Source organism: Lagopus leucura, unplaced genomic scaffold, assembly GCF_019238085.1.
Source record: "Lagopus leucura isolate 7727_CA_CO unplaced genomic scaffold, USGS_WTPT01 Super-Scaffold_100057, whole genome shotgun sequence".
Lineage (NCBI taxonomy): Eukaryota > Metazoa > Chordata > Aves > Galliformes > Phasianidae > Lagopus > Lagopus leucura.
In genome coordinates this window covers 636,285-659,736 of record NW_024962303.1, presented here as the reverse complement: position 1 = coordinate 659,736, position 23,452 = coordinate 636,285, and the positions used below count along the sequence as shown (strand labels likewise).

At 47.0% G+C, this 23,452-nt stretch overlaps 2 protein-coding genes across 3 annotated transcripts; one reads left to right on the top strand and one right to left on the bottom strand.

Annotated features, from left to right (window-relative positions):
- Positions 1-602: 602 nt before the first annotated feature.
- Positions 603-4,060, bottom strand: PDZD11 (PDZ domain containing 11). Its single transcript, XM_042886505.1, has 6 exons — positions 3,931-4,060; positions 3,764-3,847; positions 3,129-3,185; positions 2,711-2,809; positions 2,488-2,548; positions 603-1,700 (listed from the first exon to the last, which is right to left on the bottom strand). Exons 1-6 carry the CDS (start codon positions 4,015-4,017, stop codon positions 1,666-1,668), a joined length of 423 nt encoding a protein of 140 aa, XP_042742439.1. The 5' UTR covers positions 4,018-4,060; the 3' UTR covers positions 603-1,665.
- A 156-nt stretch (positions 4,061-4,216) lies between these two features.
- On the top strand, positions 4,217-21,837 carry KIF4A (kinesin family member 4A). Of its 2 annotated transcripts, XM_042886487.1 has the most exons (29): positions 4,217-4,544; positions 6,541-6,731; positions 6,981-7,073; positions 7,460-7,626; positions 7,839-7,933; positions 8,133-8,252; positions 8,383-8,558; positions 9,135-9,196; positions 9,683-9,818; positions 10,312-10,370; positions 10,548-10,653; positions 11,318-11,383; positions 11,683-11,868; positions 12,477-12,580; positions 12,899-13,043; positions 13,514-13,624; positions 14,364-14,447; positions 15,052-15,165; positions 15,371-15,526; positions 16,010-16,104; positions 16,525-16,654; positions 17,226-17,396; positions 17,777-17,884; positions 18,593-18,670; positions 18,760-18,861; positions 19,301-19,456; positions 19,964-20,083; positions 20,750-20,872; positions 21,484-21,837. In XM_042886487.1, the coding sequence occupies exons 1-29, from the start codon at positions 4,310-4,312 to the stop codon at positions 21,667-21,669; spliced, it is 3,675 nt and encodes a 1,224-aa protein (XP_042742421.1). In that variant the 5' UTR covers positions 4,217-4,309; the 3' UTR covers positions 21,670-21,837. The 2 variants fall into 2 exon arrangements, with proteins under 2 accessions (XP_042742421.1, XP_042742422.1); XM_042886488.1 differs by lacking the exons at positions 20,750-20,872; positions 21,484-21,837 and adding an exon at positions 20,601-20,671.
- The last annotated feature ends 1,615 nt before the right edge of the window (positions 21,838-23,452 follow it).

Sequence of the window (23,452 nt, the reverse complement as noted above, 5' to 3'; positions counted from 1 at the left end):
GAGCACAGGGGTGGCTTTGGAGCCAAGGATCGGCCCTTGAAACTTCACTCTGGCAAGCCTGAGCACAACCCCAGGGGAAGACAGAGCAAAATGAAACATCATCTTGTTGTAATTTGTAAAGCTGGTGTGAGACTGGAAGCATACGTGCTCTGCATTTCCATAGAAGACCTCTTACTTTACTTCTCATGGTATTACAGTGGGTGGGCCTGGATGCTTATTTCCCTGATAGAAAAACTGACTTGTGTAGCTGAAGGTCTTTTTCCTAGCATTTTTAATTCTACTTCAGCTAAGGCGAATCTAGCAGGCAGAGTTGAAGCTGTGTTAGGGCTGCTGCTCCTAGCTGTCTCAAGTGATGTAACACAGACAAATCCTGTTGCAGCCCTTCTTTCTGGCAGCACTGAAATGCCACTCCAAACTAATCACAGGCTGACTTCCATCACAGTCAGAGGAAAAACACCCTTATAATAAGGCTGCACCTGGTATGGGTTCCCTGCATTCTTCCTGCAGGCTGAAAAGGTAATTGGAGCCACGCATTTCCTCAAGGGAGCGCTGAGGGTGGCAACAAACCCTTCAGAGACCTCCTGAGTGAGAATAAGACAAAGTCTGATTGCTGTACTAGTTTTATTATTTCAGTTATTACAGTAAGTGGAAAACACCGTGTAGAAAGCCAGAGCAAGGGCTGTCCTAAAACCAGTTACAGTATGATGCTATCCTACGTTTGTGCCCAGCTTTGCTGATAAACTGTAGTGTTTTCATCTGTGCCCTCCCAGCACAAGGCACAGCAGGCTTTGTCCATTTTCTCAGTAGAACAGCTACCATATCACCATTTCAGCAGCAGGAGAGTGAATTGTCCCAGCAGGAGAGAACAAACCCAAGGCAGAGGAAAAGGGAGAAGTTTACCTCAAAGTGGCAGGGAGCTCTAAGGGGAGCACCTGCAAGGGATGGGGCTGTGCCAAGTGAAGGAAGCAAGTTCAGTAAGTGAAACTTTAACAGTGCAAGCGCTGCACGTGAGGGAACCTGACTATGTGCTACTGCAGCTTAGAAACATGCTCCGAGCATCTTGGTCCTGTATCTCAGGGGTGGATGAGCAGCAACAAGGTACGCACGTGCCTCAGCAGACTAGTGCAGCTAGAGTTGTGCATTGAGTTTGACTGGATTTTACTCCTGTTTGAGTGTCAAGCAAACCCAGTAGTGTAGAGCAGAGGTAGAATAGTGGAGAAGGAAAGGACTTCATGTCACCAGAGAAGTGAACAGGTTGATCTCTTAGAGAAGGCCACGCTCTGCTGAAGTGCATTTGGGCACTCCTGGAGTTACATCCTAGCAACAGGGGCTGGATCCTGAACCAGCAGTGCGTTCCTTTTAAGTTGTATCCTACTAGAAGAGAAGCACAGGTCTGGCAGGACAAGCTGCCCCCCGGTACCCACTTTCTTGCCAGCACTGCCAACTTGTTTCATCATCCAGTTCCAGAACAGACTGAAGCCCCATCCATCCTCCAGCTAAATAGGCTGTGGTGTTCCTTCAAGCAGGAAGCAGAGCTGACACCTGTGCAGTTGTGCCTCCAGTGACAACTGAAACTTAATACGTCATCTCAGATGTTGAGGAAAGGTAGTGGAGAGTTTCTTGCAGGACAGTTCCTCCAGAGAGGACGCCACAGACAGCTGCCTACTAGTGAACAGTTCTTTCTTTCTGTCTCTGGTAATCTGGACAGGAAAAAGAAGGCAAGGCTGAAGGGGCACGAGAGCAGTTGCTGATGGTGAGAAGAAACTAGCCAAGCTGTTACAAGAAAACAAATTCTGCTTATACTTCATTAATAGAAGCTGTTTACTGCCTTCATAGATAGCAGCTGGTTTTAAAATAGCACATTTGCATTTCAGCTAGTTGTTTCAAGTTATTTCAGTGCTTGTTTTAAAGCCCTCTCTTCCCTCACTGCTTAATTTTCTATACTTATATTTAAGGGTCAGTTTCCAATTTTATGAAGAATCCTTGTTTGGCTTCATTTGACCTTTCCCCATTCCTCCTTTCTTCCCGTGAGTATTTCTGGGCATTATGGGTTCAGAAATCAATAGCTAAAAAGTTTTTCCCTCTTGGCAATATTCAAACATCCTTACAGAGATGGAATGAAATCACAGGCAATGTTTATCTACATCAGCATAGGTCCGCTAGCAACAGAACTAGTTCCTGTGTTAACTGAAGGATAAGCAGGTTCTTGTACACTTCCATGAGAAACCATCTCAGCTTTTAGCACTGTTTTCTTAAGTCCTGCTCTACAAGATTCTATGCATGAGCAGTTGAAGCTACTCCCTGCTGTTTTCATTTGATAACTTTTCTGATCCCCAAATCAAAGACCAGTGTTTCCTAAAATGAAGACTGCTTGTGTGACAACACCTACAATTTCAGACTCATCACTGCTAAGCCCAGGTGAATCAGCAGGGATGCAGAGCAGTCTGTTGCCCAAGGAGAAATGATTTGGAGCTAGCAGGCACTTACTGTAAGGGAAGTAACGCACACGCATGGTGATTTCACGGGCTGTCTTCAGGATCTCCACAGCCTGAAAGCAGAAAGTTGATCAATGCCCAAACTGTTTTGGAGGATAGGAAACAGCAGTGCAGTTACACAGTGTCCCCAGCTGAGCTAGTGAAGGAGAAGGTGTATGCACCACTTCTCCTCCTCCTGTTTGGGAGAGCACATGCTGGGGAGCAGAAGTTCTCACCTTGCTGTGCTCGATGTCCTGGAAATCCACATCATTTACGGACAGCACCTGATCTCCTTCCTGCAGCCCAGCTCTGTGTGCATCTGAGTCAGGGATCACCTGCAAAGGGCAGAGCAGATGCAGCAGTGCTGACACTCTATGGTCAGTACTGCAGGTCCGAGAGCTTGCATAGCGTGTCCATGCAGCGTGTTCACACAGGATGGGGGGTCATGTGGAGAACAGGGACTGCAGTGCTCCCTGCAGGCTAGGGAGGGGTAAGAAAATGGTGCAGCACTGCCTGCGTGCTACCTGGAAAGTGGCAGATTACAGCTCTGAGTCTGCAGACTCATCCAAAGGCAGATGACAGCCTCCACGCACACCCAGCTGGCTCAGCAACACCCAAGAGAACAGACAGAACACAGAGAGAGCACAAACACACCTTAGAGATGAAGATCCCCAGCTGTGAGGCCTTTCCTCCCCGGATGTTGAAGCCCAGCTGTGAGACAAACCAGATCAGCAGTGAAACATCACTTCTATGGCAATCCCACCCCCACTGCCCACAGGGTTGTCCTCTTGTGCCTGTCCTTTACCAGCTCCTCTCACAAGACATTGTCATTCCCTATGGCTGTCTCCCTCCTCCACATGCAGCACTCCCATCAGGGCAGCAGTCCCCCTCCCCTGCCAGGCTCAGCACCACAGAATCATAGAATGGCTCGGGTTGGAAGAGACCTCAAGGATCACGAATCTCCGACATCCCTGCCACAAGCAGGGCCACCAACCTCCACATTTCATAGCAGCCCAGGCTGCTCAGGGCCCCATCCAACCTGGCCTTGAACACCTCCAGGGATGGACGGGGCATCCACAGCCTCTCTAGGCAGCTGTTCCAGCATCTCACCAGTTTCTACTGACCATCCAGGCTTCCCCTCTACGTGCTCTCTGGCACTCAGTCAAAGCTTATCAGTCCCTCACAGCTTTGCCAATTTAGGGAAAACAACGTGAATTCAACAGGAAAAAAGGCCACACCGAGGTCAAGAGTGACCCGGTCAGGGCCGCAGCGGGGTCCCACAGCCTCACCTGCGCCCCGGGCGGCTTCTTGAGCACGACGGTGCGGGGCAGGAACTGGGTGAGCTCGTTGTTATAGTCGGGGTGATAAACCCTCTGCAAAACAAAGCGGCGGGCCTAAGGCGCTGCCCCGAGCTGAGTCCTGCCGAGCCGGACCCCCCCTCGGAGCCTTCCCTCACCTCGTGCGGCGGCACCCATGCGGGCGGGCTCTCGTAGGGTGGCAGGAAGACCACCGGGAAATCATCGTAGGGCAGCCGGCCCTCCATTCCGCGCCGCGCCCTTTCGGTCTCTCTCGGCCCCGCCTCTCACGCGACGCGGCGCGCGATGATGACGTAGAGCCCCGTGACTGGCGGAGCGGCGCGCGGTGATAATGTGAGCCCCGTGATTGGCGGAGCGGCGCGCGGCACCGGTTTGAAAGCGGGCGGTTGGGGCGCCGCCATTTGCGATCCGGCGGGGCGGCACTGAGGGCCGCGGGCCGCTCTGCGCTGCCGCGGGGCCTGACTAGAGCTTCGCGGGCTCCTTCCGAGCTCTCAGCCCGCTCTGAGCCGGCCCGGAACGATGCGGGAGGAGGAGAAGGGGATCCCTGTGCGTGTGGCGCTGCGCTGCCGCCCGCTGGTGCCGAAGGAGACGAGCGAGGGCTGCCAGACGTGCCTGAGCTTTGTGCCTGGGGAGCCGCAGGTGATCGTGGGGAGCGACAAGGCCTTCACTTACGACTACATGTTCGACCCGTCGGTTGGGCAGGAGGAGGTCTTCAACACCGCCGTCGCTCCGCTCGTACGGGACATCTTCAAAGGTCGGTCTCCTCCCCTCAGCCGCAGTAACTGCAGTGTTAGTGTAGTCCAGTGTTGGTGTAGGAGGTTATTCCGGGATGCTGAGGAACTGCTCGGTCTGTCAAGGGAAGCGTGCTGTTAAAAGTTAAACTCATAAGGAAGGGATGAGTTGGTTGCTAACTTTCTTTATTGCAGCATACGCAGGCTGGTGTCTGTGGCAAGTTGATGCTGTGTGCTGTTACATTTTGTATTTTGGTTGCAGTAGTGCTATGTTTTGTGTTAGATTTACCTATTTGTTATTGTTAAATGTGTGATTGTTACTCTTCTCCCTTCTATTTGGATCAACCTTACATCTCTATGCTCAACAATGGCTGCTATTAAGGAAAGTAATAACATTCTCATTAGTGGGCATCAATATCATAATGGAAGTAATGTGATAAGCAGGTGTCAATTGGGTGAAGGTTTCTGGTGGCTGAGCAGAGGTGGGAGAGCTCAAACTGCCAGCAGGCATAGTGAGAACTATTTGGAGCCAGTATCAAAATCCAAGGAGGGTTAAAAAGGTAAATAACCTGGTGGTAAGGTATAATACAGCGTACCATAGCTTTGTGGGAGCCCTGCTCCCAGTATTAGGAGTAGCTCAGCAGGAAAAGGCTACAGTGAAGATCTCTGCAACTCTACAAATAGTAGAAAACACCACAACAGACTCAATCCAAGAGGAGGCATCCTCTTTGTCTGAAGCAGTACTCCAAAACAGGATGGCATTAGATCTATTAACAGCTAAAAGATGGGTGTGTGCAATAATAAATCAGCTCTGTGCTTACATAAATAAGGATAGATGAGAACAGATGTAAGGAAAATCTGGGAGCAAACAGAAGTCCTGCATAGGACAAGTATCAATAACACGACTGGGAAACAGATCTGTGGGCTCACTTACTAGCTGATTACTGAATCTAGGATGGTTAAGGTGGCTTTTCTTGGCATGCATCGTACTGGTACTGTTGGTGGGCCTTACCTGTGAACAGCTGAGGTGTTCTATGTGCATGCTGCAATACTAGAAGGGAGTACGAGGTATGGAAGAGACATGAGTTAAGGCAAAAGGTGGGAAGTGGGGCTTATTTCACGCACTAAGGAGGAGTAATGTAGCAGGTGGAAATCCTGCTAGATTAAAGAAAAGGGGGGAATTGAAAGGTGAGAAGGGCCCCACAGGTGAAAGTGAAAAGGCAAGAAGGCTTCACAGTGACTGAGAACAAGGAGGGTGAAGGGGAATAGTTAGAGATAGTTTATAGAAGCAGGAATGTAGAGCTTGTTAGAAAATGAGAGATGGCAGACACTGGGTCTGGGATAGTGAGGGGGATGAAGGCCATAAAGATAAGGGTTTGAGAACAGCCCGAGGATATTTGGCAGGGAGGTGATTAGATGGCCACAGGGCAAGAAGAAATGGCCTTGGGGGCTGCCCCCCCTGAAAGGTCAGGAGCATTCATGAGGAAAACAACAAATCTTCATCTCATGACCCACTATGAACGTGCAAGAGGGGAGGGTCTGCATGCTAACCAATGCTCATACTGGCTCTAGTGAAGCAACAGAGCAAATTTGTTTGTTAGTTTTTAAAGAACTGGTTATTTAAAATACTTTTCATTCAATCTACTTCTTAATGTTGTTAAAGCTGTTTGTTAAAGTTATTTCCTCTGAGAGTGGTGAGGTGCTGGAACAGCTGCCCAGAGAGGCTGTGATGCCCCGTCCATCCCTGGAGGTGTTCAAGGCCAGGTTGGATGGGGCCCTGGGCAGCCTGGGCTGCTATGAAATGTGGAGGTTGGTGGCCCTGCATGCAGCAGGGGGTTGGAGCTTCGTGATCTTTGAGGTCCCTTCCAACCCGGGCCGTTCTGTGATTCTGTAAGCATCATCTGTGTGTGGAAGTTGTATAAACCAACAGTGAGTTGCTTTTCCTGGAGTGCTGCTGTTCTTGTTGAGGTTTGTTCTGGTTTCTGCTCCATCTGATCTGGGCGTCCTTTGTTCCCTCAGGGTACAATGCCACAGTCCTGGCCTATGGACAGACGGGGTCTGGAAAAACATACTCTATGGGAGGTACTTACACTGCCAGTCAGGAGCATGATCCCAGCATGGGGGTCATCCCTCGTGTAATCAAGCTGCTGTTTGAGGAGAAAGAGCAGAGGCAGGATTGGGAATTTGTCCTCAAAGTCTCCTATTTGGAGGTAAATGTGGTTTTGATTATCAAACTGTTATAAATGCACAAACTGCAGATAAGGTGATTCTTTAACAAGGGAGGTCCACGTCAGACTGCATAAATCTTGTCTGAGTGCTGGATATCTTCCTCTGAAAGTAAGATGAGAGCACCATCACGGGAATTTAGCCCCGGTTTCAATGGAGTTGTGCATCATTCTTTGTGCAAATTGCTTCCTCCAAAAGCTGCTAATTCTCAACTGCTGTTCTGATGCTTTCAGATCTACAATGAGGATGTTCTAGACCTCCTGTGTTCCTCGAGAGAACGGTCTTCACAAATCAGCATACGGGAGGATCCTAAGGGAGGCATAAAGGTCTGTTGGGCTGTCAGAAGCAGTTTGAGGCAGTGTCACTGCAGACAAATGTTTCAGTGAAACCACACTCAGTCTGAGCACTACTTTATATGAGTGCATAGGAAATCGCTGCAGCTTCTTCCAGCTGAGCTCTTGATGCTCCTTATGCTTACTTAAAATGTAACACCAGTAGGGCTACACTTGCATGTAGAAACGTGATGGGTGAGAGATAAAGGACTTAAACCCCAGTACAAACTTTCTCTGGGGGGTCCATACCAAACCTCTGTCTTGAATTGAGACTGTGATGCTTGTGGATGCCTGGGTACAATGAAGATAATGTTTGTGATGCAGAAAGTTAGAGGTGAAGAGGAAGAAGAAGATAAATGATGCTTTCTTTCTGGATGCAGATTGTGGGGTTAACAGAAAGAAATGTCACCTGTGCACGAGACACTGTATCCTGTCTAGAGCAAGGGAACAATTCCAGAACTGTGGCCTCCACAGCAATGAACTCGCAGTCCTCACGGTCCCATGCAATCTTCACCATTTGCATTGATCAGAAGAAGAAAAATGACAGGTAAGTTACCACAGCTGCCAGGAGCCATACTTAGAAATCACGTTCTCCTGGTAGCTCAGCTGAGCTATTCTTGAGGCAGGCCTTCTATTTAAACTGCCTCTGATAACAGGTACATTTCTAAGCCCTGTAGCTCAAGTGTAGTAACCACTGGACTGCTTCTTTCCCAACTTTACGTTTACTTCAGCAAGTAAGATGGTCTGTTTCTGCCATAGGAACAGCAGTTTTCACTCCAAGCTACACCTGGTTGATCTTGCTGGGTCTGAGAGGCAAAAGAAGACCAAAGCTGAAGGAGACCGGCTGAAAGAAGGTCTGTAGGAAAATGAAATAGCTTGGCTGCTAAAATTCAACTTCATAAATTGAGTCCTTGTCAGGAAAAGAAAACAATTCAATATTTTTAATGCATGCACTTTCTGAGTAAACCTTCCTATGCTTTGTAAGCAAGGCAGGAACTGAGTGGCTTGTAGCTACTGAGGTGGCTCTACTCACCATCATTTGTTTGTGCACAGGTATCAACATTAACAGAGGTCTCCTCTGCCTGGGGAACGTAATTAGTGCTCTTGGTGAAGAAAATAAAAAGGGTGGTTTTGTCCCTTACAGAGACTCCAAGTTAACAAGATTACTGCAAGGTAAGAGACAGATAATGACAAAGCCTAAATCTACGGGTGCAATTTAAATAACAAAGTACCAAAAGAAACAATTCACTAAATGCTTCTGCTTTTTCCCAGAGAGTTGATGGTGTCCTGTTTTCCTTCTCAGATTCTCTGGGTGGTAACAGCCACACTCTGATGATTGCCTGTGTGAGCCCAGCAGATTCCAATCTAGAAGAAACTCTAAATACTCTGCGCTATGCTGACAGGGCAAGAAAAATAAAAAACAAACCAATTGTCAACGTTGATCCCCAGGCAGCTGAGCTGCATCATCTAAAGCAGCAGGTATGGGTTGCTTTCTTCATGTGGCAAGAATAGATCTGTCCTTTTGGTAATCAGCTCAGTAAATAGCAGCACAGAGGTAGGGCAGCTGCACAAAGTATGGAAAATACTCAGTATGTGTTCCTCCATCTCTTGAGATGGCTGTGTAAGTGCTGTAGGGAGGGCATGTGAAAGCTGCTCGTGATTCTGCAGCATCTGCTCCACATGACAGCAAAACAGTAACAGTGACTGACGTTTTGCTTGCCTGCCCATTAGCCTGGGATCTCTCATGTAATGGAGCAACAGCACTGGTTCAGCAAGGTGTGAGAGCTTCCCTTTGGGTCACTGGGGTCTGACGCCGTGCTCAGGACAGCCTGCAGGTGAGGTGGTGTGCTGCCACCTGAGCTCTCCTGGGAGGCAAGGGGAGAACATTGCGTCCTGCAGGAGAGATGTGATCCCTCAGGAAGCAGTGAAAGCACAGCTGTGGAGCTTTCACTCTGAAAAGTGACTTATTTTCGCTCAGAGGTTCTTAGTTATGTTCCTTCAGCTGTCCAGCTACTGTAAGAGAGGCTTGAAAGCACTGTTTGTTTGTGTTTCTAGGTACAACAGCTACAGGTATTATTGCTGCAGGCCCATGGAGGGACTCTCCCAGTGTCTATCAAGTAAGCTTTGTAGATGAATTCTCAGTGTAAATGATGGCCAAAATCAGTTATGGGAAATAAAGAGAAACTAGGCACTGTACTCCTGTATGCCTTTCTTAGGCCCATCCATTCTTCCTCCCACTCTCAGCACTAAAAATTAGGAATCTCCATCTCCACTGTTTGTAAAAGCACAAAGCAAAAGGAGGAGTTTGGACTGTGTGGCTGTTTTCTCCTGAATGTATTTTAAAATCCAAATGCAGTTTACAGACTTAGTGTTGGTTAAGCAATGTTACTATTTTAAAAGGATGTTTTCTTGCAAGTGTCTGCTTTCAGTACCCTGAATTCCTCAGAGACTTTGAATTCAGATTAGTCTTCCTCCAATTTTTCTATTCATCTGCTATAATCTGTACTTGCTGTAAGTTATTTAAGACACTTGGAGGCAGTTTCAGTGCTATTACAAAACCTCTGGTGAAGTCATGCTCACAAAATGGTTCCTTGGTATTTCAGTAGCATGGAGCCTTCAGAGAACCTGCAGTCTCTGATGGAGAAGAACCAGTCGCTAAAGGAGGAGAATGAGAAGCTGAGCAGAGGGCTGAGTGAAGCTGTTGGTCAGACAGCACAGATGTTGGAAAGGATCATTCTGGTGAGGCTCAGTTTCCTGGCAAGAGCCTTGATTTGTGTGATTTTCCCCTTAGCTGAAGATTGATCAATAGTAACTGCTGCACTAATGACATGTTAGCAGTCTCTTTAGAGTTCCACACACGTTTATCTCAGGTCTTTAGCTATTGGGTAGTCAGAACCAAAAGTCTTCTGGAATCTGTCGAGGCCTGAAGATCTGGAGACTGCAGGAGAAGAAGGAAACTGGACTCTTTCAGCTCCTGCTGCTTTAATGTTTTAAAGATGCTTTTGAACTCCCACTCTCTCCTGTTTTTCCTTCTTCTTTGTTAATTCATTGCTTTGTGTACACCTGCCAAAATAGATGTTGGATCTAAACAAGGTAATCAAAGTAATTGTGGAAAACATTTCAGTGTCTTGATTTGCCACAGACTGGCAGTGTGTCTTTTGCTGCCAGTCCATTGGCTTCTTACCTTTACATTGCACTTCCTGCAATTCACTGTAATTCTGTTTTCTCTTAGACAGAACAAGAGAATGAGAAGATGACTGCCAAACTAGAGCAACTTCAGCAGCATGCTGTGTAAGTCTGTTACCCCAGCCTACTCGTGCTGAGGGATGTCCTGCAGCATTAAATATCCTTGTTGGGATCGACAGAATGCCATGGATTTGTTGATCCAGAGCTCGTTTGTTTATTCCATGGGAAAATTTGTCACTTACTGGTAAAACTTGAGGACTTATTCCTGTGTCTGCTTTGCAGATGCAAGCTTGACCTCCAGAAGCTGGTGGAGTCTGTGGAAGATGAGGAACTGAAGGAAAGTGTGGAGGTGATTCATAATCTGCAGCAGGTGTTGGCTCAGCTCCAGGTGAGGCCAAATTCAAGGAGAGAAGGGTTTTGTTAGTGAAGCTGCCTGGCAAACACACAATTCCCACCTGGTCAACCTGCTGCAGCAGGAGCCTCCCTTAGGGAGCCCAGGTATTAAAGCTATTCAATGGCTCTAGATGCCCACTTCCAAATGAGCTCCGTTCGGTGCTTTTAATGCAACAGAAGGGCCACTTGTGCTCAAGTGTCTGCATGTCCTGGCAGAATGCAAGTCAAGGAGATGAGAGCCTCCATTAAAGAATCTAATGACTGGGAGAGTAGTGTGGATTTCCAATCCAAAAACTGAAAGCTGAATTAAAAATCTGGTAGCTTAATGGGCAGCCCCAGTTGCAGAAACCTGGAATGGCTTTATAGAAGTTGCCAGATCTTTGTCTCATTGAGAACTTCTGTATTACCTTACTAGATATTTTCCCTCCTGCCCCACGTTCTTGCTCTTGTGTCTGGGGAACACAGGCAGAATGCCTTGACAGGAGGGGGAGGCTGCTCACTGTAAAAAGAAGCAAGTCAAAGACATCCTCTTCCCAGAGATAGCTTGCTGGGCAGAGGAGGGTAACTGACTTTGCTGATATAGACCAAAAAGCTGCTATTAACTTCATCTTAATTTCCCACCTTTATACTTTTTTTTTCTTCTCTTTTTTCTTACATAGAGTGAGAGTGCTGCCTCAGTGGAAGCTGCTGCAGAGATGGCAAACTCTGAACAGGATGCTACAGGAGTAAGTGAGGGGAGTCCTTAGCCTGTAGCACAGTCTCACCAGTGGCATATCTTTGCTCTATTGCTCTTCTCTAATCTGTCGTTTTGCTACTCCTCTGATTCAAGTAACTGTGGATGATGTGTCACCTTTGTGTGTACTGCTTTTCTTCATCCTTATTCACTCAGTTCCAGTTCAGTAACCTGTTCTCATTAATGAATACCTGTTTTTCTTAATGTAAAAACTAATTTGTTCTGTGGAAAAGAATTGTTGTCAAAGAGCTTTAGGTTGACCATTCCAACTCATTGCTGTGTCTTCTCCAGGAAGGAGAAACAGGCCAGGTTACCAAGAGGTCCTCAGATGAGTTCACCACACAGCATGCCCTCCGTCAAGCACAGATGTCTAAGGAATTGGCTGAACTGAATAAAGCCCTGGCTCTGAAAGAGGCACTTGCAAAAAAAATGACACAGAATGACAGTCAGTTGGAGCCCATTCAGTCCCAGTACCAGGTAAATTCCTTCACAAGTAGCTCCTTTAAGGGTGTAGAAGTTTTGTTTTTGTTATTAATGTGTCCATTGCACACTGAAGATCTACCTTCCATGAGCATGTTTCTGAGTCTCTTTCCTTAAGTTTTGGCCATTGCCCTCTTGGGCATGGGAGGATGTTGACTGTAGGTCAGCAGAGAATGGGGAGAAACCATGTCTGATTATCTAGAAGCAGTCCAGCAGAAGATGATCTTTTCCCTGAAATAAAGATTAGCCACTGGATGTTTAATGTAAAGCAGGTTCTTTCTTTTCTTCAAGATTTACTTGACCATACGAAGCCCACATGCAATACTTATTGTTATTAAACATCATAGTGCAGCTAGCTGATCTGGCTTTCCCTGTCACAAGCTGTGGTGGGATCTCCCTTCTCTGGAACTGTTCCTTTTTAACTGTTAGTTGATGCTGCAATGGCTTTGTGCACTGACTGCAGTTTCAGATGTGCTGGTTTTAGAAAATGTCCCACAGTCTGTTGGAAGAAACATGGCTCCCCAAGGCGTCCTGTCTTAAAGCTTCCCCTCTAGGAGGGGGGATTTGGGTCATTACTGGGAGGCTTACTGCTTCTGTCTCTGTAGACTAACATCAAGGATCTGGAATTAGAAGTCGGCAATTTGCAAAAAGAAAAGGAGGAGCTGATCCTTGCCCTGAGCATGGCGAAGAAGGATGTCAACCAAGCCAAGTATGTGTGACTGCACAAGCTGGCGTGCCTTATAGCACTGAAATCTGTGTTAATGCATCTGAGAAAATTCATTGCTTTAGCCTCACTTGCTGCATGGCAAAGCTCTTATTCTGATAGAAGCACAGGGTTAAGTGCACCTCTCATCCATGGTAGTGTGACGTGCTAATGAGTGACTGCAAACACTGCAGGCATCTTTGGCAGGCTATGTTGTGAGGTTGGGGAGGAAAAAAAAATCTGTTTGCCAGAATACTTTTGAGAATACTTGTTTGAGAGGCACGGTAATCAGGGGTCTGTGACTGAAGTGTGGCTCCTTCACAGGCTGAGTGAACGGCGTCGGAAAAGACTTCAGGAGTTGGAAGGGCAAATTAATGAGCTGAAGAAAAAGCTGCATGAACAAGCAAGGCTCCTAAAGCTGAAGGAGTCAACAGAACGCACGGTCTCCAAACTGAACCAGGAGATCAGGGTAAGTAACCCCAGCAGTTGTCAGGCTTGCCCCAGTTTAGATAAAGTGGCTTCCAGGCAGAAGATGCTGATGTTCTCAGTCTAATAAAGCAGAAAATGCCAGTCTTCTGGCAAAGTTCTTTTGGCTACCTGATCTCTGTCCCTGGTGCAAAGCAATAGGGAGGCAACTGTGAGATGGAGGAACAGAAGAAGCCAGAAGTGTCTTCTACCTTTTCTGATAGTTTGCTGGCTTAGTCAAGTTTGATTTGTGTCACATCATGCATGCTTTTGTTTTTTTCCTTTCCCCTTTATGGCTTGAAAATGAATTCCTGGGGTTTAGCACTTTGAAAGCATCCTTAAAGAGCTGCATATTGTAATGCCTTCTGCCCACTCCTGGTAATCGTATCTGTCAACCCACAGCATGGGAATGTGGGCTGAAACTACCCAGAGTGGAAACATTGGATGATTCTTCCAGCCCTCTGTATTTCCTAGGAAATGAAAAACCAACGGGTGCAGCTGATGCGCCAGATGAAAGAGGATGCTGAGAAATTTAGACAGTGGAAACAGCAGAAGAACAAGGAAGTGATCCAGCTGAAAGAACGGGTGAGCAAACAACAAGCTTCCAAACTGTACCTCTTCAGAGCGAAACAAATCATTCATGCCTTTGCTGTGAGGCTTTACTGAATTTACAAGCATCTGGAAAAACACCTGGGGAATGCTTTGAAGGTTACAAAACAGTTTATATGGTTGCCACCTTTTACCAGCTGTAAAAGGACTCTCGTGCTTGTGTCTGGAGAACTTAAAGCTATCAACAGCTGTCATTCAGCTCCACAGCAAAAGACAAAAATATTTATATTTTTAAGTATTTAAAGTCATAAGGTTTGGCTGCAAAATAGGAGTATTCAACTATTCAACCTTTCAAAGGAATATTCAGTCTGCAGTGAATAGTGAGTCAGTTAAATCCATCTGGCTTGTACTGTCCAACTCTAATGAAGAGCATGCTTACATATACCACATCACACCGTTTGATTTCTGGTCTCACAGGAGATCTTAATACAAAAAGTTTACCCCCCAGTGCTTAGGGATGCTACATTTTAAGCTTGTGACTTGCAGTCTTACAACCTCCAGGCTCCTAAACCCTTTTGGTGGGAAGTGTGGAGCCCTTCTGCTCTCAGCCTCACAGCTGACTGTTAACAGCAGTGCGTGACTTTAAGCCTGCAAGGATCAATGGAATCCCTGTCATGAAGCACTTATATTTGTTGTTCTCTATCAAAGTGTGCAGTTGGCCACTGCTGTTCAGATGACACACAACTTCCTGCACCTTGGATGTGTTTCTTTGCAGGATCGCAAGAGGCAGTATGAGCTGCTGAAGCTTGAGCGAGACTTTCAGAAGCAGGCCAGTGTTCTGCGGCGCAAAACAGAAGAGGTGAGGAGCCATTGTCTGCTAGAAACTGCTGGCTGGCTCCAGATGTCTGCACAGGGTGTTTGGAGGCTGTGATGGGATGTGCAGAAACGTCCCAGCAGCATTTGGTGGTATGTAAGTAGGGAGAAGGAGGGGCAGCCCATAGGGAAAATGCTGTGCTTCTGTCCTGTAGCCTGAGGGATTCTGATTTAAGTCCAGTCCTTAAAGGATAAATTATCCCCTGCTGAGCAGCAAGTTCCTGAGGAGAACTTGTTGCAGACACCCAAGCTAGAAAGTGTACAGTGAGCTCTGTTGAGTGCACTGGATTGCAGTTCAGAATTCCTTCACAATGCCTGAATAGAAAAGTGAATCCTGGAACCATTTTTTTGGTTCTTTTCTTTTACCTTCTTGCATGGAAGCAAGTTGTCTTTAAAGCAAGGCTTGTAGCAAATGAAAATATGTCAGGGACTCTATAGTCTGTGCTGAGGTGTGAAGTTGTTTCAGTTTTATCATCCTACTTTCTCACTGTGTCACAGAGCCCGGCTTGCACTGTGAGTGCCTCATGTTTTCAGCCATTAGATGTTAAATAATAAACCAGTGTTTTGCTTCTGTGTAAATTCTTTTGCAGGCTGCAGCTGCTAACAAACGCCTGAAGGATGCTCTGCAGAAGCAGCGGGAGGCTGCAGACAAACGGAAGGAGAGTCAGAATAGAGGAATGGAAGGAGTTGCTGCACGTGTGAAGGTGGGTAACAACAGGTTGTGCATGCCAAGGAATAACAGCAAACCTACTTCTGCAAGTGATGAAGTGCTGCTGGGGTGGTTATGGACGTAGTTATTGCTTCCTGTTAATGGGAGGTAACTCGATCCAGAGCTGTGAAGGCATTTCAGATAAGGAACCAGTCCTGAAGCTGAGACTGCCACCAACCACTGCACTGTTTTTCCTCCAGAGCTGGCTGGCAAATGAAATAGAGGTACTGGTTAGTACTGAAGAGGCTCGCAGACACCTTGCAGACCTTCTGGAGGACAGAAAGATCTTGGCACAGGAGCTCCTTCAGCTTAAAGAGAAAAAAGAGTCTGGGGAAAACCCACCCTCAAAGCTCCGGGTAAGGGAAGCAAGTGCCACACACTGCCTGTCCCACACCAGTGGCTGATGAGCAAGTGCCATAGCTTACTCCTACTTGGATGTTACTACAGGAAAGGGTTAATGTTCTTATTTAGTGCCACAGACTCTCGAGTTGGATGGGACCCTTAATAGTTGTCTAGTCCAACTCCCCTGCCATGCACAGGCTTATCTACAGCTAGATAAGGTTGCTCAGAGCCTGCTTAAAGGTCCTCTCACGTGGTGGAAGCATGTACTTAACCTGCTACTTAATGCAGTGAGTCTGAAGGGCAGGAGCTGCTCACAGCCCTTCTCAAAGATTTTGCTGGTGCAAAAGAACAGTGGGATTTAAGCTTTGAAGAAATGCTTGGGGGCCTTTGCAATAATCTCTATTTTTGCTGAAATGCAAGAAGGACATAAATGAAAGCTCAGCCTTGCATGCATCACTAAAACTGCTGCTCTCCTCTGCCTTGCTGCAATTCTCCAGAGGCGAACCTACTCCATCACAGATCTGCAGGCATCAGAGATGGACCTTTCTTTGTCAAAGCAGATAGAAAGCCTGGAGACTGAGATGGAGCTCAGGTAAGCTAGTACTATAAAGCTGATTTCCCCAGCCTAAGGCTGCTTTTTTCTGCTTTGTCCACAACTGTTCTGTGAAACAGAAGAGCAATTAAATATTTTCCTTGAAATTATGAAACAAAAAGAACCTATGCTTTTTCCTGGCTTAATTTTTTCTAAAATGCAGCTATTTGAGGCTGCTGCTCAGTCACTGAGATTTTGTCCCTTGCTGTTTGCAAGCCTTTTTGACTGTTGCAAACTTATTTTAAGCAGAGGTGTGGATGGGAGGGGAGGAGAGAATCCCTGTTGTAGTGCACAGCAGCTGTAGTCTGCATTTCCACGCAGTACAAGTATAAACTTCATCTAATTTGTCTAAAATTCTGATAAGCTTTTTAACCTGTGTTCTCCCCTGTGTTGTGGCCTCCAATCTGTGCTCTTCCAAAGGAGTGCCCAAATAGCAGACCTGCAGCAGAAGCTCTTAGATGCAGACAATGGAGACAGTGTGAAACAACGCTGGGACAATATTGCAACCATCCTGGAGGCTAAATGTGCTTTGAAGTATCTCCTTGGGGAGGTAAACTGAATCTTCCTGTTGTAGAGCTTTTATTCTTAGTGGTGATGTCTGCTTACCCAGGAATGAAAGGAAGTGAGTAATAGACAGTAATCTGAACAGAGTGAAGGGCAGTGTTAGCTGAGACCAGGCTGGAAGCAGTGCAGTGAGTGCTGGGGTGGGAGACCTTAAACAAGACTGGAAGTAGAAGACAGCAAGAATTGGGCTGACCCTAAATCAGGGGAGAAATCAACTGAATGGCAGAAACAAAACGCAGTTCCTGAGATCTGAAGGCTAAAGGAAGAGAATGGAGGTAGTTATATTGGAGAGCATTTGTTGTTGGGGTTCCTTCTCCCCTTAAATACTGAGCAGAAGAGATTAGAACTGGCTGATATCTCCTGTTACCAGTTCCTCACTTCCATACTGGCCTTCAGATGCCAGCTCAGGATGTCTCATCTATTCCCCTTGTTGCTAAGGGGCTGTTCTGCTACTCGGAGTGGTCGGCTGTCAAGCAGAAATGCTTCCCCTTCAGACTGCATTATTTCTGTCCCAAGTGCAGTGTGAAATGTGGAACCACCTCATGTTTGTCTTTCAGCTGGTTTCCTCCAAAGTCCAGGAAAGCAAACTGGAGAGCAGCCTCCAGCAGAGCAAGGCCAGCCGTTCAGACATGCAGAAGATGCTGATGGAAGAGCAAAACCATGCAATAGAAATGGAGGCTGAATTCCAAAATCAGCTTCTGCGGCAGGAACAACAACACCAGGAAAAGGTAAAGCACAAATCAGGAGTCTTGAGAGCCCCTATGTTTAGGAACTCTGGTTCCCAGAGGTACTTATAGATAAAGGCAGTCAGGACACGCTGAAGCTGAACTATTGCTACATGATCAAAATTTGTCAGGCTCTTGCAGGTAAGGTAACAAAAGCCCAAGGAATCTTCTGTCTCTTGTTACTGAATAAAATAACTTTTCAGTGCTCCGAGTGAGGATGCTGCACTGGAGCATGTGATAACTCACAAAGCAGATCAGGACAGAACAATGCTGGAAGTAGCAGAGCTGCTTTCTTAAATTGCTCAGGCCTTTAAAGGCTGAGATGCCAGGAGTCACTTAAGGAATTCACACCTGTGTTGTCTCTGGTATTAATTTCCTTGTAGATTCTGTACCTGGTCAGCAAATTCCAGCAAAAAGAAGCAGCAGAGAAAAGACTGGAGGATTCCCTAAATGAGCAGGAGAAACAGATGCAGGAGAGACTCAAGTTTCAGGTAGTCCTTGTGCATGTTTGTTCTTTTCCCCAGGGGTCACCTGTTAATTGGAATCGTATCCTTGGGGTGAGGAACGTGCAGAGGGATCTGTTGAGGGTGTTTGCATTTATAGTTAAGATTAATGCTGTTACTATTTGGTGTAAGAAGAGACATAAGAGGAATGATGCAGGCTTACTGGAGCTTGAATAGCAACTGTTCTTCAAGATCAGCAGTGTCTGACCAGCTCATGCAAGCATCTGTGCTCAGAGCACCTTTTGTTAGGAGAGTCAAAATGCTGTCACAGATTCTTTGAGCACATCTCCACTGTGATACCTGAAGCAGAGCAGCTTTAACTTGATCACATGTGCGTGGTACAAGCTGTACCTTGGCTCCTTGCTTCCTGCAGAAGGGATGCTTGGTGATGCACTGCAGTAAAACCAGTCCCAGGTGCACCCCATGTACCAGTAAGTCTTGGAAACAGGAAACTTTAGGTCCTCAGTGGTCACTCTAAGAGAATTGACGTCTCCCTGCTGTGTTGGCCATGTTATGCATAAAATGAGATATCAGCACTAATCATTTCCCTGACCTGGAATGCAGAGCTGATGTCCTGTTGTAGAGTGGATGGGGAACCCCTCTGACACTGCAAGGAAGTTGGAAACAAAAACAAACTTCCCTATTTGTGTGTCACCCCTGTGTAAACCTGCTGGCTTCATCTCATCTTGCAAACAGGAGGAAGAGCTGAAGAAAATGAGGGAGGTTTGTGAGAAGAACCAAGAACTTCTCCAGGAAATTGATGTTCTTAAACAGGTAGAAATCTGTACGGACACAAGGGATGCAAGGGCATGTTGGCAGTTGGGTTAATATATTACAAAGCTAATTTTTGCCTTCCTTCACAGAAACTGCTGCTTATCCAAGTTGCCAGTGGGCAGAAGCTCCATCGCATTCAGCAAGTGTCACCCGAGTCCCCAGACTCTCCTTTCGATTACATTCCACCCAAAGTAAAGCTGCTGCATGACAATTTCCTTATCTTGCCCTAAACTGCTCAGTAATGTTGCTCAGTAATCCAGCTGTTTTCTCTGTAGCACTCTGAATCCTGGAGTGAGGCATCTGTTGTAGCAAATGTAATCATGGCCCTGCAAAAGGTCTGAATCTTAGTGCTGAGGAGATTCGATGATACAAAGCTGTTTTGCCAGGACTGTGACACAAAGCAGTTAATTTCTCTGATTTGTCAACTGCATTTTTCAGGCTCTCTAGCAGTTTAAGCTGGTTGAGTTTTTAACCCTCACCACTCTGATAGTTGGTCTCTAAGCCTGTGACTCTGTCAGCTGTCTGAGAGGAATGAGGGTGGTGGCAGTGGGACTTAATTGCGAAACTTAGAAGGTGTAAAACCACTCCTGTGTGTTCTGAGGCTTCAACCCCTGTGATTTCTGTGTGCAGCCAAAGACCCGCCGGCAAACAGTGGCAAAACCGTGTGCATCAACCCCAGAAATGAACGTGGAAGAGCTGTTTTCTGACTCAGAGTCTGGAGAGGAGGAGGATGCAGAGTGGGTTCCAGTAAAAGCAGTCAAAGGAACAAAGAGGAGCGTAACAGGGGTAAGGTCACCTTCCTCACTTGATGATCTGTGAGGGACTTGCATCCCTGAGCACCCAGTAGGTGTACAGCAAAGCAGTGAGGGTGCAGCGTCTGCTCTGCTGGCATCTGAGCTGTGCAGTCTGCTATTGCTTCATGTGCCCAAGCTAGCAAAGAAACGTTCCTCAAATATGCCATGAAATAGCTAAATTGTGTTGCTTCCATTTAGACAGAGGGCCCAGGTGTGGTGGCAGTGGTTTGCCTCTGAGTGTCTTTGTGTTAGCTTCTTCAGCTGGCACTGGATTCCCTTGCTCGAAGTGAAGTTCTTGAGGACCAAAGATTGTTATTTCCCATACTGAAGGTGAAGAGGATGTAGTCGTTTTTCCCCAGGAATCAGACCAGCAGTGAAATAACAAAAGGCTCGTGGTCGTTTGGGGTCACTGTCCTTCAAATGACTCCGGCTGTAGCAACCTAGGAACAGCCTATGGAACACTGAAGCCTTTTCTCCCCAAAACTCTTCTTTTACTCAGTGCTTCTGCAAGGGCCGCTGTGGGAACAGGCAGTGTGGCTGCAGGAAGCAGAAGGTGGGCTGCACTGCGGGCTGCAGCTGCGACTCAACCAAGTGCAGGAACAGAGAACCTGGCCTTCAGGTGAGAACTGCCTGTGCCAACACCATTTGGTGTATGAAAGCAAGGCTGGGTGGATAGATGAGCAGTTTCTGTACCAACCCACATGTGGGGCTCCTCAACCTTTCCGAGGCCTTTGTGAATGTTACTGAAATCCATGGTAGAGTTTGGAGTCTTCCACTGCAATATAGAAATTCTCACACCACATACAGGAATCTGGGCAGTGTCCAGAGCCACTTACATCCACTCAGTGCTGTCAGCCACAAATCTGAGAACAATTTGCCTTTTTCTGTATTCCCTCTGAGTAAATGAAACTTTTATCTTGCACTTGAAATTGTGCAGCAGCTTAACCCTCCTGAGTGCACATGTACCATTCAGTGCTTCGTTCAAGGAAGGAGTAGAAGGGGTAATTAATGCTTTTAGCAATAATTGTGGCATCAGGATGGTTTGTGAACAACTGCTAGAAATATCTGCCTGGATCTTAGGGATTTGAAGCAGGGACCTCCACAGTAACTCCTTAATTACTTTTGCATGAAACCAGTTGGCTGATGGAGGCATCTGCGTTCTGTAATATGGACAACTTGGGAACTGGAGAGGAGATGGCTTGGGGAGCTGTAGTATTTCTTCAGCTGTTGGGGGGGAAGGGAGGCTGACTGGGGAAGGGAGGCTGACCAGAGCGCTGCCCTGCAGGATGCCACGGCGAGTGAGGACCAAGCAAAGGAGTCAGAAGGTTCCTTCAAACTGGAAGACCTCCCTGATGTGACTGCAGGAGGGACCTTCTTTCAGCCCGTGTTCATCCCTCCATCTACACAGGTGCTGGCTGAGGCTTCTTGTGATCATTTCTTCTAAACAGCTGAAAGAGCGCCGCAGTGTGCGTGCAGTCAGGAATGTCTGCTAGGTTCAGTGATGAACCTGGGTGGGGAAGAAGGGGGGGAAGGGGTTGGACAAAGAAGTTGATGTGTGTTGGAATACTGAGCAGACTGCAGCTCTCAAGCCAGCTTGTATTTCATTTGTAAGTCTGCTGAATTCAGTTTCTGTCTGAGCTGCCACTCGAGCTTTCCACCAACGGAGCCAGAGCCACTGTGCTGAGCTCCCCATCCAGACTTGTTGTCAGGCTGTCCTTTCAGCAGCAGGAGGCTGGGAATCCAGGAATGAGGATGAGGTCCTGTTTGTGTCCAAATGTAACTGTCCTTAAGCTGCTCTGCCTCAGCAGCTGTAGTTTTGCTTCAGGTAAACTGCATCATTTACTTGTGTGTATTCTCTGTACTTTTATCCTTCAGAGGTTTGACCTGGGAAAGTAAATTAGGCAACTTCTGATGCAGATCAGGCAGCTTTATGTGCTGCTCTCAAACTCCAGTGCAAGCAGGTTGGCTTCCTCAGGGCTGTGACAAACTCCTAAATTGTCATCTTTGCTTTCCTGGTAGGTCTTGAAAGATATCACAGACCAAGATGTGCTCATGAAGAAGCCCAGCACTGCTCCTTCCCTGCTGGTGAGGGATGAGGAGTCCCAGGAGAACCAGCTTCCTTTTGTAAAGAAGAAGAAGAGAATGCTGAGTAGCAATACCAGCTTCTTCTCAGGTTGTACCCCAATCAAAGAGGAGAGGGACTGATGAGCCACAACCCTTCTTTTATGAAGGGAAAAATGAAAGTGTTGGGAACTCCTGCTGCAGAACAGGGCTGGGGGCTGAGCTGCCTGACAGCTGGCAGCAGCAAGGGAGTCAACACCAATTCCTCCTAGAATGAGATTGCGTCCAGTTGTGTGTAAATAATTGGGGGTGTGGGGCTGCAGCAGGTGTCTGCTACCATGAGCAGGGTGAGAAACTTTCCTCTTCACCAATTCCAGAGTGAGTGCAGGGGGTTTGTCCAGGTTGCTCATGATGGCTGCCTTCCTCATGCTGAGCTGTGAACAGGTTGGGCACAGATTAACCTGTGATCTTGAAAGAACTCTGCGTGTGCCCAGGAAATGGAGGCGCTGCCTTCCAGTATAATCCCAGCTGCCACCTGAGGTCTAATGGTGCTTGATGGGGAGGAGGCACTGGCAGTAGTCTTAAAGTAGCTAGCAGATGAGGAATGCCAGTGTTCTGTACTGCTGGGGCACTGGCACCTCCTTCTTCAATTTAACTCAAAGGTTGCTAGCTGTATGTGAACTTTTTAGTGGATTTTAACTTGTTGTAGCTTTAATAAAGGAAAAATAAAAATCTGAAACTGTCCTAATTTCACAATGCTTCCTGTGTGGTTCTTTGTTGCATCTCTTGCTAAAATGGGTCTCAGAATGGTGCTGGCAGTTTCTGTGCTCACAAGGTCACCTCAAGGTCTGTAATGCTGCTTTCCTTTCCTACAGCACCGAGGGAATTGAGAGCATCTGAGAGCACCGGTCATGGGAGAGAGGGTTCCTGGTTGTGACAACACAAGCTACAGTCTGTCTGATGAGCTGTGTTAGCAGTGGGCCCTCCCTCAGCTGTAGGAGCAGGTCAGGTTTATTTTCTCTGCCTGTGTGGTTCTTAGCACAGGAGCTGTGCAAACATCCAAGGGGAGAGGACAGTTTTTTCTGTGTGAAGTCGGTGCTGTGCCTCTTGCTTTGCTCTCCATCACCTCACAAACCTTCCCAGCTGCTGGGGAAGGAGGTGGAGGGGGAGGCAGGCCTGGTTCATGGCTGCCAAATGAAGATGGCACAAAGAAAAATCTCTGTGCAGGTGAAACGGCTGGGGCTTCATGGCTGGGGCTGCAGAGAGCCTGTCCTACTGCTGTGCTGTGTGCTGTGCCTCCCTGGGGGTGGGATGTATGCACACACAAAATAGTGGGGTGGCAGAGACCCACAGGCAGAATGGGGGCAGGGAGACTGATGTGTACAGAAAGTATGGTGTGGTAATAGGTAATTAGTGCCATATCATATGCTTTGTGTTCTCTGGATGTTATGGCTTCCAACAGAGCAAAGATGGAGCACCTGAGTGTATGCAGGCATATAAACCAGGCAGTGTGTGGGAGACTGCTTTTACCCATTACATAACAGCTGCATTTTGTTACATGCATATATACAAGTAGATGTATACACACGTGCATATAGCACACAAAAATGAAGTGCATGTGTGTAGAATGAGTCTAACATGTACATAAAAATGAGCTTTGGGGGATGGATGCTTCAGCTATACACATAAAACTGTCCTAAGTGTGTATTGCAGCACATGCAAGGCATTGTGAGCACAGCTTTGTGGCCAGAGCTGCTGTGCAGCTGCTGCATTATCTGTTATACTTTCTATTGTAGGCAGGAGAAATGGTATCTGAGGTGGCAGAGCACAGAGATGCACTCATGCATGGATAGGGAAAGTGAGAGGGCTTTTGCACACACAGAACCAGGAGGTGTGTGATGTATCACACAAGGGGATGACACGCACA

Coding starts and splice junctions, on each gene's coding strand:
- PDZD11 (XM_042886505.1), bottom strand. CDS start 4,017: ATGGAGGGCCGGCTGCCCTACGATGATTTCCCGGTGGTCTTCCTGCCA. Junction 2,549..2,710: donor AGGACATCGAGCACAGCAAG/GTGAGAACTTCT, acceptor TTCTGCTTTCAG/GCTGTGGAGATCCTGAAGAC. Junction 1,701..2,487: donor TGTGCGTTACTTCCCTTACA/GTAAGTGCCTGC, acceptor TTTCCTGTCCAG/ATTACCAGAGACAGAAAGAA.
- KIF4A (XM_042886487.1), top strand. CDS start 4,310: ATGCGGGAGGAGGAGAAGGGGATCCCTGTGCGTGTGGCGCTGCGCTGC. Junction 7,627..7,838: donor CAGAAGAAGAAAAATGACAG/GTAAGTTACCAC, acceptor TTTCTGCCATAG/GAACAGCAGTTTTCACTCCA. Junction 20,084..20,749: donor ACAGAGAACCTGGCCTTCAG/GTGAGAACTGCC, acceptor GCTGCCCTGCAG/GATGCCACGGCGAGTGAGGA.